This window comes from Rhinopithecus bieti, unplaced genomic scaffold (assembly GCF_001698545.2).
Source record: "Rhinopithecus bieti isolate Rb0 unplaced genomic scaffold, ASM169854v2 scaffold_20098, whole genome shotgun sequence".
NCBI classification, from domain to species: domain Eukaryota; kingdom Metazoa; phylum Chordata; class Mammalia; order Primates; family Cercopithecidae; genus Rhinopithecus; species Rhinopithecus bieti.
The window spans coordinates 3,639,737-3,655,221 of record NW_016810571.1 but is presented as its reverse complement, the minus strand read 5'-3'; the positions used below and the strand labels follow the sequence as shown (position 1 = coordinate 3,655,221).

The window sequence follows — 15,485 nt, the reverse complement described above, 5'->3', positions numbered from 1 at the left end:
CCCTGTGCCACCATCTGGGCAGTCCTGCAGCCTGGGCCCAGTGGCAGCATCTCCTGGAAGCCTTTGGCTCTTGACACCAACATGAGCTCCCTGGCCTCTCCCAGCGCCTCACCCACCCTCTCCGTCCTGTCTTTCTTGCCTCCTCTTTCCAGCCTGCCTCTTCCATGCTGTTGCTGGGAATCCACTCCCACCCTCAGGTCTCCACTCACCTGGCACTCCCCACCTCTATGGAGATGACACCAACCCTCTCCTCGTGCTGAGCCCGGACCCCTGCAATCAGCTGCCCCCTCACCGGCTCCCCTCGGACATCCTATAAGCACCACAGACTCAAAAAGCCCACCTATCAGTGTCCTGGTGCTTCTGCAACAAATCACCACAAATTTGGTGACTTAAAGCAACACAGGTGGATGACCTTACAGTTCTGGTGGCTGCGAGTAGGCCACAGGCCTCCCAGGCTAGCATCACAGCGGGGCAGGGCTGTGCTCCTCCTAGGGCTCTACGGGAGAGCCTGTTTCTTTGCCTTTCCTGATTTCTTGGCCATGAACCTTGCTGTGGCCTCTCTGGCCCTCACTCTACAGTATCGTCTCCCTAGGCCGCCTCTTCCACCTACTGACGTGTGTGGCCCCATGAGGCACACGATGATGCTTGTTGTTTGCTTTCAGAATGAAAAAGCGCGATGGTTTACTGAATGTTGATTACATGCTAGAGTGTGCTCACGCTTTGCCCACTGTCATGCTGTAGGGATGACACAGACAGAGTTGTGGAGGTGAGCAGGCTCTGAACCAGGGCCCCTTGACAAAGACCCAGCCCTCCTAGAAGACAGAGCTGGGTCTTGCACCCTTTGGCTGCTCTGGAAGTCATGACCCCTCACCCCAGTACCTTTGCTGAGTGGCGGGGGATGAGGGTTGGGGATGAAGTAGGAGCTCCCCTCCATTGTGAAAATAAAAAACAATACACTTTTCAACTACTGAAAAGCCATGAAGTAAGCCAGGCAAGAGGCTTTAAGCAGTGCTCTCCAAAAATCTAAGTTCAATATCGCATTCAAGCATCAGACTGAAAGCAATTCATGGCACTTACAGATCTCACCATTCAACAACGGCTGCTAAAGACAGACTCTGGGTGGGTGGGAAGAGATGCCAGTTCCTATCAAGATTTGATTGCTCAGTACTCCAAGCCCACAAACTAATATATCACATTTAATATTTGAAAACGGGGCCCACCAAGATGAACTTCTACTAATTAACAAAGCCCATTTTTTTCCCCAGATGCATTCCAATCTCCTATTACCCACACAGCAGAAGTCGAATGTTAAATGTGGGGAGAGGGGATTGCATATGGAAAGTTGGCTGAGAGAGGCCTTCACTCTAAGCTCCCCTTTGGAATTGAAACTCATCTGGATAAATCACTATGGCTCTTTGCCATGGGGACTCTTCTCCCTTCAGATCTTATGGCCAAGAGAAGCTCTGGCCATATGTTCACACCATTTGGTGAAAAACACACTGAACCAACAAAACAAGCATTGCACTTATGGGTAATTTTAAAAAATCATGCTAAGTGTATTCATCTTAAATGTGTAAAATATACCACGTCACTTCCCCCCATAGGAACAAATAAGCTGTCTTATAAGACCTGAATTTTTATAGCCATGAGCCAAACCTAAGCAACTAGTGTCCTCCCCAAATGTCCTTTGTCACTTGTCATTCCTCAGGTGTCTTCTTCTAAGTCTCAATGGATGAATGAAAACTGAAACATAGAAAAAAGTATTGAATCAGAACCCTAAGTGTTGTCTGACAGGGGTGCTGGAGGTCATTTATTAAGTGGAATAGTAGCCCCAAGTCAGCGGAGCTCCCAAGAGGACCTAACTAAACCCAGGGCTGAATGTTACACCAATTCCTGCGGGACAGGCCCACTCCCCAGATGACTATGAATTTCAGCTTTAAGTTGGCCAGGGTTTGGTTAATGTTGACAGCAGCAGAATTCTAATTTATAATAGAGCTTCATATATTTTTTTAATTTTTAAAATTGTTTTTAGACAGAGTCTCGCTCTGTTGCCCAGGCCGGAGTGCAGTGGTTTGATCTTGGCTTATTGCAACCTCTGCCTCCTGGGTTCCAGAGTCTCCTGCCTCAGCCTCACGAGTAGCTGGGATTACAGGTGCATGCCACCACACCTGGCTATTTTTTGTATTTTTAGTAGAGATGGGGTTTTGCCATGTTGGTCATGCTGGTCTTGAACTCCTGACCTCAAGAGATCTGCCTGCCTTGGCCTCCCAAAGTGCTGGGATTACAGGTATAAGCCACTGCGCCCTGCCCATTATTATTACTTTTTCTGAGATAGGGTCTTGCTGTGTTGCACAGGCTGGAGTGCAATAGTGCACTCATAGCTCACTGCAGCCTTGTACTCCTAGGCACAACTAGTCCTCCTGCCTCAGCCTCCCAAGTAGCTGGGACTGCAGGTGTGTGCCACCATGCCTGGTTAATTTAATTTTTTTTTCTTTTGTAGGGACATCTTACTATGTTGCTCAGGCTGGTTGTAAACTTGTGGCCTCAAGTGATCCTCCCGTCTCAGACTCCTACCATGTTGGGATTATAGGCATGAGCCACTATGTCCAGCATAAAATATCATTTATGAAAGCCCATGGGCGCAGATCATTTTTTGAAGAAACCACAATTTCAGTAAAAGTTCTGTGGTGTATTTGAAGATCCTGGTGAGCAGAAAATGTGTCTGACATGCTTTAGGAATTTTACTCCTTAAGAAAGTATGCGTGTCAAATAGGGACTCATACTTGAATTGCTCATAGGAGTTCACACAAGTCTTGGGCATTAGAAAAAGGGAGGCCCAAAGAGGTCGTGCAGGTGTGAGCCCTGTAACAGGAGCTGCTTATACCAAGGAGGCATGATAATGCCCTTTATTCCTCAAAACATGCAGGGAAGCTCTGAAGGATTACGAGGATGACAGCAGTAAGGAGACCCTTGGAAGAGCCTGCTATGCAAAGACAGAGCGCTGCTGATGCCATCCCGATTTTGGGTTAAACAGTATCATTTTCATATAGGCACAGATAAAAAGTGAGCATATGACATTACATCTCCAGAATTAAGAATTAACGAAAGACCCCTCTCTCCCGCTGACTGTGGCTAATGTACATCACAGCTTCTGTTTTAAAAGTCCCTGGTCTCCCCTGGATTTTGTGTAAAGCTGCAAAATATCTTGGGTACATACACATTCCTGGTCTTGGCTTGGTTCTAACTCAGCATGTTATTTCGGGTGTCAGCCTCTGCTTCTGTTTTTGGAGGATGGATGTGGTAATGTTCCATACCAAGGCTTCTGTGAAGAACCACTAATAGCCATGAAATTCTTTCAAGTGCAGAAAACATCCAAATGTGAAGTAATCACCACTTACCAGCAGGCAACTCGACAAATGCTGTGGCTCTTGCCTGAAGGAAGCACTTTTGTTTGGTGAAGACCATTTTTAGGAGCCGCATCCAAGCTTCAGTTCCTTAACTCTTGGGGGAAAATCTAGTTTGTAGAATATACAAATCCCGGGCCAGCTAAATACCAAACTTATGCAGATCAAAGCTCAAGCTTCATTGATTCACCTGACCTTAAGCCTACTGGGAAGGGAAGAGTATTGTGAATCTCACTTCTCCAGCCCACAGCGCTGCGGCCTATCTCCAGCTACGCATGAAGACCATAGCGCCCTTTCTTTAGAGGAGCGCTCTCTGCTGTGTGTCAGATGAAAAGGAGTATCAAATAAAACATTGTGGTTGGCCATCTGCCACATCTGACCTTTGAAAGGTGTTACAAGCCACTTTTTTATGTTAGGGCAGGGTAGGGCAGAGCAAATTTACTGTGTGAGTGTAGTCCAGAGATTTGCTTCCCCCAGGTCTGCAAAAAAGGTGGGATCTTCCACCACTGCAGGGTGCTGGACACCCAAAACTGACATTCGGTACAGAAATTATGCAGAATCAAGCTGGTCTTGGCGAGATGCCGGGCGATTTTCAATATGAGTACAACAGAATGGGATCCTCAATCAGAAAGATGCGGGGATCTGAGGAGTGAACTGGAGGCCAAACCCACTGGGGGTTTTGCAGAACCCAAGCAGGGCAGGCCGGGCTGGGGAGGGCAGTGGCCGCCAACTGTAGCCCTTAAAAGACCAGACAGATTCAAGGGTGTGAGGGTGGTGGGATGTAGCGGTCAGGTGGACATAGGGATGTTTTATAGTACAACGGCTTAGTCCATTGAAGGCCTGTATTTAGTGCCAATGTATTTATGAAAATGGGAAGCTATTTTCTTGGACTTTGTGTGAAACACATTTTAGGACAACAGCCAAAGGAAAAGTGTATGTGTATGTATGGATGGATGTTTGGGGTCAATATACACTGATCACTTATGTGACGAGGCCTTTGTATACATCATCTCATTTAATCCTTACCAATCCCATGAGATGGGTGTCAGGCCCATATTACAGATAAGGAATCTGAGGTTCAAATAATTTAAGTACCTGGCTCAAGGCCATGGAGATAGCAAGAGAAGATTCCATGCTCTCTTCTCCCATGAGGACATCTTAATTTTGGTTTTAGGAGTAAGAATGCAAGGAGCATTCAGTCCGGGGCAATGCCAGGCATGACCACTGGTGGATAAAATTGTTTCCCAAAGCCCTGCAGCGTGTTTTTAGGATTTTTTTTTTTTTTTTTAAATTTCAAGGTTAATTACGTTGGGAAATGCCCGGATTAAACAGGTGTCTCTTCTGCAGGATTTCTATCTTTAATATGGTAATATGGACTATGGATTGCCAAGAGAGTATGTAAGGAGATTTTTTGGGGCTCTCTTCTTAGAACACACTTTGGAAAAAGCTGGGGTAAAGCTTCAAGTCCCTGAAATCAGATTCAGGAAGACAAATGAGTCTCATGTTTAGGACACACTTGGCGGCTGCCCCTTCTGCCTCCAGCCCCACCAACTTCCCCCTTAGGGTTTCATCATTTTAAATCTCAAAGTCAATTAACTCAGCACTTTGACTTTGGCATTTTAGAGGATGACATGACATGGATCCTCCAAACCAGGACCAGAAACCAAGGGTAGAAGCGCTAGCACAGTGCCCAGAGATGCAGGTGGGTGCACCTGACAGCGTGAGGCTTGGGATCAGGAGGCCTTGACTACGGTATTTGCACAGGTGCAGTCAGTTCCTGCATTTCTAAGGGCTGATGGTGTAGGCTGAGAGCACCGGGTACCAAGCCACTGCTGCTTTCTCCTTCCACGTCAGGACTCACCAGCGCGCTGGCGGGAGCCTGGGCAGGCCAGGAACCGCATGCTCTGCAGGAGCAGCTCTGAAATGGGAGGGCCTCGGACATCTGCAGAGCACAGTTGGGAGCCTACAGGCCACATCCCAGATGAGACTTCACCTTTTAAGTGTTTTTGATTTTCAGTCCAGAGCTCATCTCATCACATCCCCTTATTCTCAACAGCCAGTGTCTTACTTTATTTCTTAACAAAAATGAGTGTTTTCAGCCAGGCATGGTGGCTCATATCTGTAATCCCAGAGGTTTGGGAAGCAGAGGTGGAAGGACTGCCTAAGGCCAGGAGATCTAGACCAGCTGGGGCAACATAGCAAGACCCCATCTCTACAAAAAGTTCTTAAAAATTAATAGCTGGGCATGGTGGCACATGCCCGGAATCCCAGTTACTTGGGAAGCTGAGGTGGGAGGATCACTTGAACCTATGATTTAAAGGCTGCAGTGAGCTATGATCATGCCACTGCACTCCAGTCTGGGTGACAGAGCTAAAAACCCTATCTTTGAAAAAATAAAAAAAGTGTTCAATGCATAAACATGGACCGTTCTGAGTATTTTCAATGTAAAACACTGTATTTGGAAGACTAGTTTATTTCTGTAATTGTCTGACATGAACGACTAAGAACATAATTGAAACAGGGTCATTGTTTATTGAGGACTCCTCAGAGCCTAGAACAGAGCCAGGCACATAGCATGTGCTAATACATCTCTGTTAAATTCATGAGTAATGGTGCCTGTTAGCAGATTAAATGCTGCTACCAAGTGTATTCATCAGAGTTTTTAACAATCTTGCCTGACCATGAAGTTTATTTCCAAGTTCTCCTAGGCTGGTGCTGAGCAGGGCTTTGGGCAGCTGGGCCACGGCCCTTGAGATAAAGAAGTGAACCAACACTCAGCAAGAAGAAAAGGACTGTTTGGACTGTCCATTTGTGGCTCATTTATAATACTTCCTTTGCTTCCTCAAAGGTGAACAGACACGGGAACAGGTACATGTGGTTTGATAGGAAATGAAAAATTTCCAACAGTTTTAAATGGATGGACTTCAGGGCAAAGGCTGGCTTCTTTTCATAAAGGAGGTAGTTAATAGCTTACATTGTATAAGACTGCCCACATGCCCTTAAAAAAATCATTCTTCATTATAAACTCTGAAAAAACAGCTTAACTAGTCTTTGAACAGGCCACCTTCATCAGTAAAACATGCTTCTATATCATTCTCCTCGAACAAAACACTGTGAATAGGTATTGCTGAGCAGACGCCACCCAGTATCTCTTATGTGACATTAAAAAAATCCACTCAAATACCAACAGATTCCACTTTATAGCACCATTCCAAAATACTAAACTTTCTTTGCACCTTTATTTTTTTATCTTTTTTTTGGTACACATTTAAAGTCTGGGCATCCTGTAAATTTCTGAAAAGCCTCACAGTAAAAAAAAACCGACTAATTTTTAGGACAAAGCAATAACTCAGTTTATAGGCAAGATGATCTCAAGCAGGCTGCAAATTCTTCATGGGCTTCTGTAAATCTTGATTCAGGGGTGAGAATATGGAAAGGAGGCTAAAGTCTTCCTGGATTAGTCTAGAGACTATGTTGCACATCAGGATAGAAAAACTTGTTGCCTATAGGTTACAATGCAAACCATAACAACAGTCTTTTGTTAATTATTTTACTCTTTTGATTGACAAAGGAATTGGGATACTGGATATGTTCAGAGTTTGTATACACCTTTTATTTGTACTCTGTAAGAGAGAAATTAGAATAATATTGAATTCCCTCTTACAAATCTCCATATTTGAAGCTCGGAGCACTAAAATCTGTTCTTAGCAAGCAGATGTATTTAAAGTAGAATTATAAATGGGTCTTTAATTCAACATATATATGGTTGCATTGTTATGTAAGGAGACTGTTTGACTCAGTAATGTGGGAGTTGACAGATGAGAGACTGCTTGCAGAAAAGATGATTTTTTTCCTCGTGACACTGGAGAGTCACGTCTCACAATGACTGTAACTGCATGTTCCTGTCTAACTCTTCCATCTATTACTGTGAGTAATGTGAACAGACACAATGTATGCGAGGGGCTGGGTATTCTGAGTATACTGTGATTGGAAGAGGGATGAGAAGAGGTAGAGGTCCACTAACAGCATAATTATGCAGCAGTTTCAAAGAAATTGATTATTACACAGTAACAGTCAATGACCCAGGAAGAGAAAGTTTAAATTAGAAGTGACTAGTATTAAAAAGCTACTGTGCACCAGGTAGGAAGGAATATGAGAACCATAATATGCCCTGAAATAGAAATAATCACTTTGCACTATGTACACCACATACAATATAACAGATTCTTTTTAACATTGCACAGTATAAATATTATACACGGTGGAGTAAACTAAATGTAAAATAACTTTGAGGCACACAGAAGAAACAAGGAATCGATTGAACTTTGATTAAACTAAGATGGAGTTAGTAAAAGGCAGAATGTTAACATTTTCAGGCCAGTTAAGCTTCTGAGATCTCACCTCAAGTGGGTCGGCAGCCACCTCCCGTAAATACTGGAAATGATCATACCTCAATGTCGTTAGACTAAGTTAATTGCTTCAAAGAAAGACTAATTAGCTAAGTAATTTGTGAAAATCAAACTGTTGCTCCCCACTCTAAAGTAGGTAACCCCTAAAGGTCTCTTCCAAATGTAGGGTTTTATTATGTGAATACACTGCTGCATTCCCCTATTTCTTGTAAATAACTTGATTACTAGGAAACCACTTTAAGGAAACTAGAACAGTATTCAAGAACACCCATCACAGTGCTTAACAAGATTTAATGTACATTTATTCTTAACATGTGGAACATATAAAGATTTTATACTGAATAAATGATATTCATTAAGCCAGAGGAAAAGGAGGAATTTACATCAAGTTTTTTTTTTTTTTTTAAACTACATTATCTGAAATACAAAGGTGATCTCGTCCACTGAAAAAGTCTTTGAAGTGTTCTTCCTTTAGTTGGATTTTTTTCATTTTCTCATTTGCTGACTGGTAACATTTCTAAATCAATTCCATATTACAACATTTCACACCTGATTCATGAAAAAGCTCAGTGATTCAGTTGCTCTCGGAAATCAGCATATTTATACTACAGAAACTTGTACATACCTCTTTTTTGGTTTTTTTGTTTTTTTTTTTTGTTTTTTTGTATTTTTCTTTCTTTTTTTGGAGATTATGGCCCTAAATGAAAAAAATATATAAAATAAAAATTAAAAAATATTATAAATCCTACCAAGTCACTCGTAGGTACCACAATCCAGAAAAAGAAAACTAAAAGTTTGTACTAAAAAAAAAAAAAAAAAAAAAAAAGAAAAGAAAAGAAAAAAATGAGGGTATGTTTAATGTACAACTTCTATATACATCACAGCCCATAGGCAGTAAAAAAAATATTTAAAAAATGATTAAAGGAATTGTGAAGAACTGTCATGTGGAAGGTCAAACGCCGACAGCAGGCATGACGGGAGTGGTGAGGAGCAGTTTCCGGATCGTTGTCAGGTATGTATTTTCAATTTTAAAAAAACATTGTTTTTGCTCCCAGCCTAATGGAACCATTTTCCTGTGGAGAAACCAGTATCATTTCATAGTTTTGACTACTGACTGACATACCTCCTTGAGCCCCTATACCTGTATCTGTAGAAATTTCTATTGCACAGAACTTTGGGTGATGGGATGCAGTTTTTTTTTCATTCTCTGAGGAGTAAAACGCATAGGAAATGGATAATTTTTCACCTTTTTGACTCAGTGTGGTGAAATTTTGCATCTTAGCATCTTTTGCCACAACTTTTTTCTTTAAAGTCAATTTGCTTCCCCAAAATGCAATACAACATGGAAAAGAACATTAAAAGATCTGTGAAAACCAAAAGTGACCTTTGAATGCACTAGACAGCAACTTTGGTTAAAAAAAAGAAAAAAAAAAAAAAAACCCCAAAGGATGTACTTATACACACAGACAGCAAATATTAATTTCGTAACTGTTCAAATTAATTATTTAATTCCCAATTGGTAAATAGTGAATGGGGCAGAGGAGCAAAGATTTTCTTTTCCTTCTTCCTACGCTGGATAAACAAGAACAGAAAACAGCCAGTTATATGTGACCCTCTAATCTTCACTCACACATGCTTGCCTTCTCACTTATGTCATAACTGCCCAATCTGAAACAGTACATCACAGATGACAGATGCAACCAGAGAGTTCAGGACAGCTGATATCGAGATATCCAGCAACCGGCCCTCGTGCAAAAGGAATTCTGAGCGGTTTTCGTCCACCCTGGCCATGGCTAGCAAAGCCTTGGCCGCCCTGCACATCATGTCCACGCTAGGTGGTTCCAGGGGCGGGGGCTGCATGTGCATGAGGTTGTGCTGGCTCTGCTGGTACTGGGCCATCGTGACCCCATCCTCTAGGAAGCTTATCAAGTTTCCAATGCTTCCTTTCTGCACAGCTATGGCCCTTGCTGCTAGCGCGTCCCCTTGGGCAAGGTTCGATAAAAGCGCCATGGACATTTCTCGACAGACTGGGTTTTTGCGATCCCCAACGTACCTAACTAATGTAGCATAGAATTTCTCCTGACGACTAAATGGAGGAGTGGCCAAGATCAGGTCCACATTATTGTCCTGGATACTGAGTTTACAGAGGGTCTCCAGCACAAGTCTCTGAGGCGACAGGACCGAGTTGGGTCCCACAGTTGGAAAGGGATCTTGTGCCTCTGCAGACGGGCACACCATCCAGTGCAGCAAGCCATCCAAAATTGGCAAGCAGATGCTTTCCGTGTAAGCAGACAAGTCTAGCTGCCCGGAAATGTTGGCCAACGTGACCAACGTGTTATCCCTCAAGACCTCGAGGCAGTCCCACCACCACTCATCTTTGCTGCAGGCCACCCCCTTGTCCTCATCCTCATCTTTCTCGTAGGTCTGTGGTGCTCGCTTTCTCTCTGGATGCTCGTGGTGAAGAAGAATCAGCTTCCCCAGGATCAGCACCAAGCCTGGATGTTTGGACATTTCGGCATCATTGCCAGGCACGAACGACAAGCTACGGACAATATTGGACACACAGATGCATCGCTTAGCCAGCGAGTCCTGCCAGTGTGCAATGGTGCACAGAGGAGTCTCGTCTCGGCTCCTGGGCTCGTCCTCCAGCAGCTTGATGTTCCGGTGACTTTTGGCTTGCTGGATACCAAAGGGAAACTTACTGCTTTCCGTCTGGGGCCCAGGGTTTGCGTCTTCGGGCAGTGCCCCTGGCCGAGCAGAGAGGACGTCATCGATGGTTGCTATGATGCTTTTCTCTTGCTGCTCTTCAGAGTCTCCTTTGCCTTCTTGCTCTTTCTTTCTCCCCGCGGAGCCTAAGGGGGGAGGTGGGCGCCTGCGAGGAGGAATTTCCATCTTGCTCTCAAAGTGAGTCTGAATGTGCTCGGTGGTGTCGCCCCCGCCGAGCTGCCAGTGCAGAAGGCCACTGTTGAACTCCTGCACACGCCCCAACTTGTCAGATCGGTCAACAACAAACAGGTTGTTCTTTTTGACTATCTTTATTGGCAGCTTGTCGAACTTACTGGCTTGCTTGGGCTTCTCCTTTGGGTCTGCAGCGGCATCCGGGGCGGTCAGAGCGATGCTGCTCTTTTCATCGCTTTCTGTCTTCTCGCTGTCGTCCTCCTCGTCCTCCTCGTCCTCCTCGTCGTCATCAATACATTCAGCATCTTCCTCCTCTTTCCCAGAATCGTCCGCCAAGGACTGGCTGTCGTCCTTCCTTGCTGCGTTGTGATCAAGTGCTTTTTGGCTGGGGTCTCCCACTTCATATTCCATAAGAATTCCAAAAATGTCAATCAGGCATTTTCTAAAGTACTCGACTAAAAGTTCCAGAAATCCAGACAACTGGAGAGGAGGAGGAGGAGAAGAAAGAAAGAACAGGTACAATGTCATGACATCAAATATCATCAAGGAGGGTAAAGATTCTGAGACCCGTCAATACCTTTTCATAATCGTCACACGTTTGTCTTCCTTTTTGGCTGGACCATGAAAGATAAACTACCTTTCAGGTACAGCGAATTTCCTGAATTTCACAGTATAAACTACACCGACATTTAGCATATTTCTTATTTGCTGCTTCCTTGCTTAGACTATCTACACAAAAACTTTCTTTTTATTCTCATATTTCTAATATTAGCACTGAGGGAGCACCTTGCTGTTCTTTACCTTTCTGTTCCTGATTTAGAGACAATGTACTCATTATTAGAAGAGTTAGAACATGGATTTTATAGACTCTTTTGCCCAAAGTGACTCTGTTCTCTTCTATTATTTATCTGAGACTTGCTTGCCGGGATTTTTATGGTTGTTTTTCTTAGGATTTTATGGTTATTTTTGTCTCAGGTACCATAGGTTACCCTAATTTATGTTCTCTATATATCTTTTGGAGGAGGTAATTTCAGCAATGTGGTAGCTCATGAACACTGAAAATTAAAAACAAATCAATTTAGCCTCTGATAAATAAATTAGAATGTTTCATAAAATGCAATTTTACATTTCAGTTATTTATGACTCTAGCTGAAAGACAAAAAAAACTATGAGAGAACCACTGACTACGAGAACAAATTCGGTTTCCTTTAAGCAAATGTTTATATCAAGAAAAAACCAATACACTTCATGATTAGCAACTGCCCTCTCTCCCAACACCCCCACCACGTTTAGGAACTCTAAAGAGTAAGTAACAAAAGGATTCTTTCCCGGTAGATGTTGGAAATCAGCTATACCTTCATATCCTACTGTCAGTGTCTTGAAAGTAGAGTTGGAAACATTTTTAAGAAGTCCGGGGAAGCCCCTAGCACCAACTAGAAAGAATGGCTTTTAACGTGCTGAAGGCACAATGTTCCAAGGGCATTTCCCCTTTTTTTTCCCGGGGAGAAGGGAAAGTTAATAGAGCAATTCGGGTTATGAAAATATGTGATCAACAACGGTTCACCTAACGTAAGGGTGAAAGCGCGTTTCACTCCAGCAAATGCAGTACACAGTTTTTAAATACTTATTTTCTGTTAACACAGAACTCGTACAATGTTTATGACCTTATTAATAAACTTTCTAGCAATTGAAAAATTGCCTTTCTAGGCTGATAATGAGGGCTTAAATGAGAGAAGAAAGAAGTAGAAGATTCTGGCCTTATTTCCATAGAAGCAAGGAAATTAAGTGTTTTAGTTTTTGCACTGAAAGTAGAGAGTTGTTTGTATACTGTAGGGAAAATGACCTTTTTCCATTTTTTATCTCTAAATATTTCTTTAAAAGTCTATAGTCCAGTGGACTCTTGGGCATTTTTCCCGACCTTCAGTGCTCGTCTCTTCTAGCTATTATGCTGGAAGCTACCTGAAGCCTAACTCTGAACAAAGGAGGGGTTTAAGCTCATTAATAGGAGTAGGCTTTTACATGACTGCTTCAAAATAACCTGGAAAAAGGCAGAAATGGGAGAGCACAGACTAAGAAATAAGTTTAGCCATTTGTTCATAACTATTTTAGCTGACTGAGAGGTACATGGGGGTTCATTAAACTGTTCTCTGTCCTTCTATATATATTTATACATTCTATAAATGTATAGAATATAAAATTTCTAATCTTGAATATCTTTTTAATGAAAAGAAAGATGTCAAGTCCTCCTGGAAAGTAGGGTAATGTCCCATTGCAAGCAATTGTGTTTCCAATGCTGACTCCAGTCACAACTTAATGTGATATTTTGATTACTTCCCATTGGCCTGTTAATATTCATGCTAAACAATTTAATGTTACTACTGTCATCTATCCCATATACACATACACACAGTCACTGTTCTCTTGTAAGAAATAGAGGTGTGTGTGTACACACGCTAAAGACTACAATGAATATTATCCCAGATAACTCTACATTGATTAAGGCTGGCTGATACCAACTGCAGTGATTAACAGTGTTGGACGCCTAGTGCTAATCAATTTAGGCATTAGTTCAAGCACAAGTGTGCACGGCCCGATGCTCTCCTATCCTAATTTGGTTGTTAGCTGGACTATGCTGGCTTACCTGGGAGAGATTGAAAGTAGCAACAGTGCTGTCATCATACAGAAGAATATTAATAGTGTCCAAAGCCCACGTACTTTCAGCCAAAAGACCTGATTTAAGGGACATCATCACACGCCATGCCTCTGGAGTAACTGAAGATGGGAAAGAACAAGGGTATCATGAATGTTGACTCTATGCATGAAAGAACGAAAGTTAACAAAAGAATAAAAAAAAATAAGTGGAGTGTTAAGTTAAATATTGACTTTAAACAAATGCTCTCAGGGACAGTTAAGCGTGATCATTTCGGATTTTAAATGGAGGCCATAAGCTGCAGTGAGAAACTTTTGTGGTTTAAGATCTTCTCGCTTTGTTGGTCACGTAGGAGCCGAAAGTGCTTCTAGAGGTGGAGTGGTTGAGCACAGATGGCCCTTTCTCATGGCCGGGTTATTTCTTTCAGCCACCCTACAGAGTCTGCAATGTGGTATCAGAGCTTTTAATAAATGAGTCAAACCCAAAAGTGGTATTTGTCTTCTTTTGCCTTTGCCACTCGCAAGTGTCTTGAGGTGGCGTCCTGGAAGGCCGCCAAGTATGCAGGACATGGAAGCAAATTTTAACTCCAAAACAGCCTCCTCAGACACACGGCCTTGGCTTCTCAGGCTGCTTTCCTCTAGTCCTACGCTCCTGCCTCGGAACATGCTGTGACAAATATCAGCACTTTGATGGCTCAGATTTCTCAGGAGTATGGTCGGAGCCAAAGAATGGGAAGTAATTTGTTGTTTTCCCTATTCCTGCTACTAAAGAAAATAAAATGATCAGGTAGAAAGTTTGGAAGATTTGCCATGAGATGGGGCTGTGCGAACAGACTCAACAGGCATCGGAATTTCGCAGGAGTTGTGGCAGCAGTGCAGGGCACCAGCCCAAGAGGGCAGAGACCCAGCTCAGCCAGACCCTTGGAGCCGTCCGGAGGCTGGGGGCATTCTCCAGGTGCCAAGAATCATCGGACGTGCAGGAGGACACTGTGGCTTTTCTACTTTTATTTTAATTGCATCTGCTTTAAAATTTTCTAAGACAGCTACATATTATTTTTACAATAAAAAAATCAAAATTACTTTAAAAAAATAAAATATAAATTTCCCTAGGTTGAAGACAAATGCTATATAACCTGCACTGGGAGATTTTTTAAAAATTTAGATATATTTATTTAAACACACAATATATGTGTGTGTATATATATATTTCTATGTATAAAATGGTGCTCAGTGTCTATGTCTCCTTCTCTCCCTCTGCAACCCCATATATACACACACACACACACACACACACACACACACACACACATATATAGAGATACAGATACACATTATATATAAAGGGATAGATATATGTACATATAAAGGGATATATATATAAAGGAATATATATGTGTGTGTGTGTGTGTGTGTATACAGTGGCACAATCACTGCTCACCAAAGCCTTGATCTCCTGGGCTCAGGTGATCCTCCTACCTCTGCCTCCTGAATAGCCGGGACTACAGAAATGGATCCCACTTTTGGCTAATTTTTTTCTTTTTAATAGAGACAAAGTTTTACTAGGTTGCCCAAGGGTGGTCTCGAATTCCTGAGCTCAAGTGATTCTCCTGCCCTGGTCTCTCAATCTACATCTCCTTAACGTCCAGTGATTGACTTCTTTCAAATTATTAATATCTTTAATTTTCTAATCACTGCAAAAGATTTTAAGTCAATTTGTTCTTGAGTTTTTTTGAGTAATTTTTCCCAATATAACTCAGACCTATTATCTTTCTTCCTGTGTTAAAAGTACTTCAAAAATAGTGCAGAAACCCTGTGTGTACTCCCAGATAGTCCAGACCTCTGATTAGTATTCAGAACATCCCACAGAGGATAAACAAGTAACATCAGCATTCAATTGACACGGTTCTTGGCCCAAGTCTACCAGTGCGTTGGATGATATCAGTTCTATGTATCACAGCATAGCATGTTCTATATGTCATACCATCTATCAATCTACATATTACAGGCAGGCTTTAACTTTTTCCCATGGAAATTCACTGTATGTTGTCACTAAATTACAGAGTGGCTTGCCTTCAGATTTTCTCAGGTCACCTTTAGCATTTCATTAGCCTCACGGGGGAGTCTG

General features: G+C 42.5%; 1 protein-coding gene across 4 annotated transcripts in view; it reads right to left on the bottom strand.

Moving 5' to 3' along the window:
• Positions 1-6,599: 6,599 nt before the first annotated feature.
• The window catches only part of ARID1B (AT-rich interaction domain 1B), a 103,364-nt gene continuing 94,478 nt past the window's right edge, over positions 6,600-15,485 (bottom strand). For 2 of the 4 annotated variants that reach the window (XM_017892384.1, XM_017892386.1), the window contains 2 exons: positions 13,353-13,483; positions 6,600-11,191 (listed from right to left, as the gene is read on the bottom strand). In XM_017892384.1, the coding sequence (XP_017747873.1) occupies positions 9,467-11,191; positions 13,353-13,483 (1,856 nt within the window). In that variant the 3' untranslated portion in view covers positions 6,600-9,466. The remainder of the gene's footprint in view (positions 11,192-13,352; positions 13,484-15,485) is intronic. The other 2 variants (XM_017892383.1, XM_017892385.1) reach the window with 1 other exon arrangement.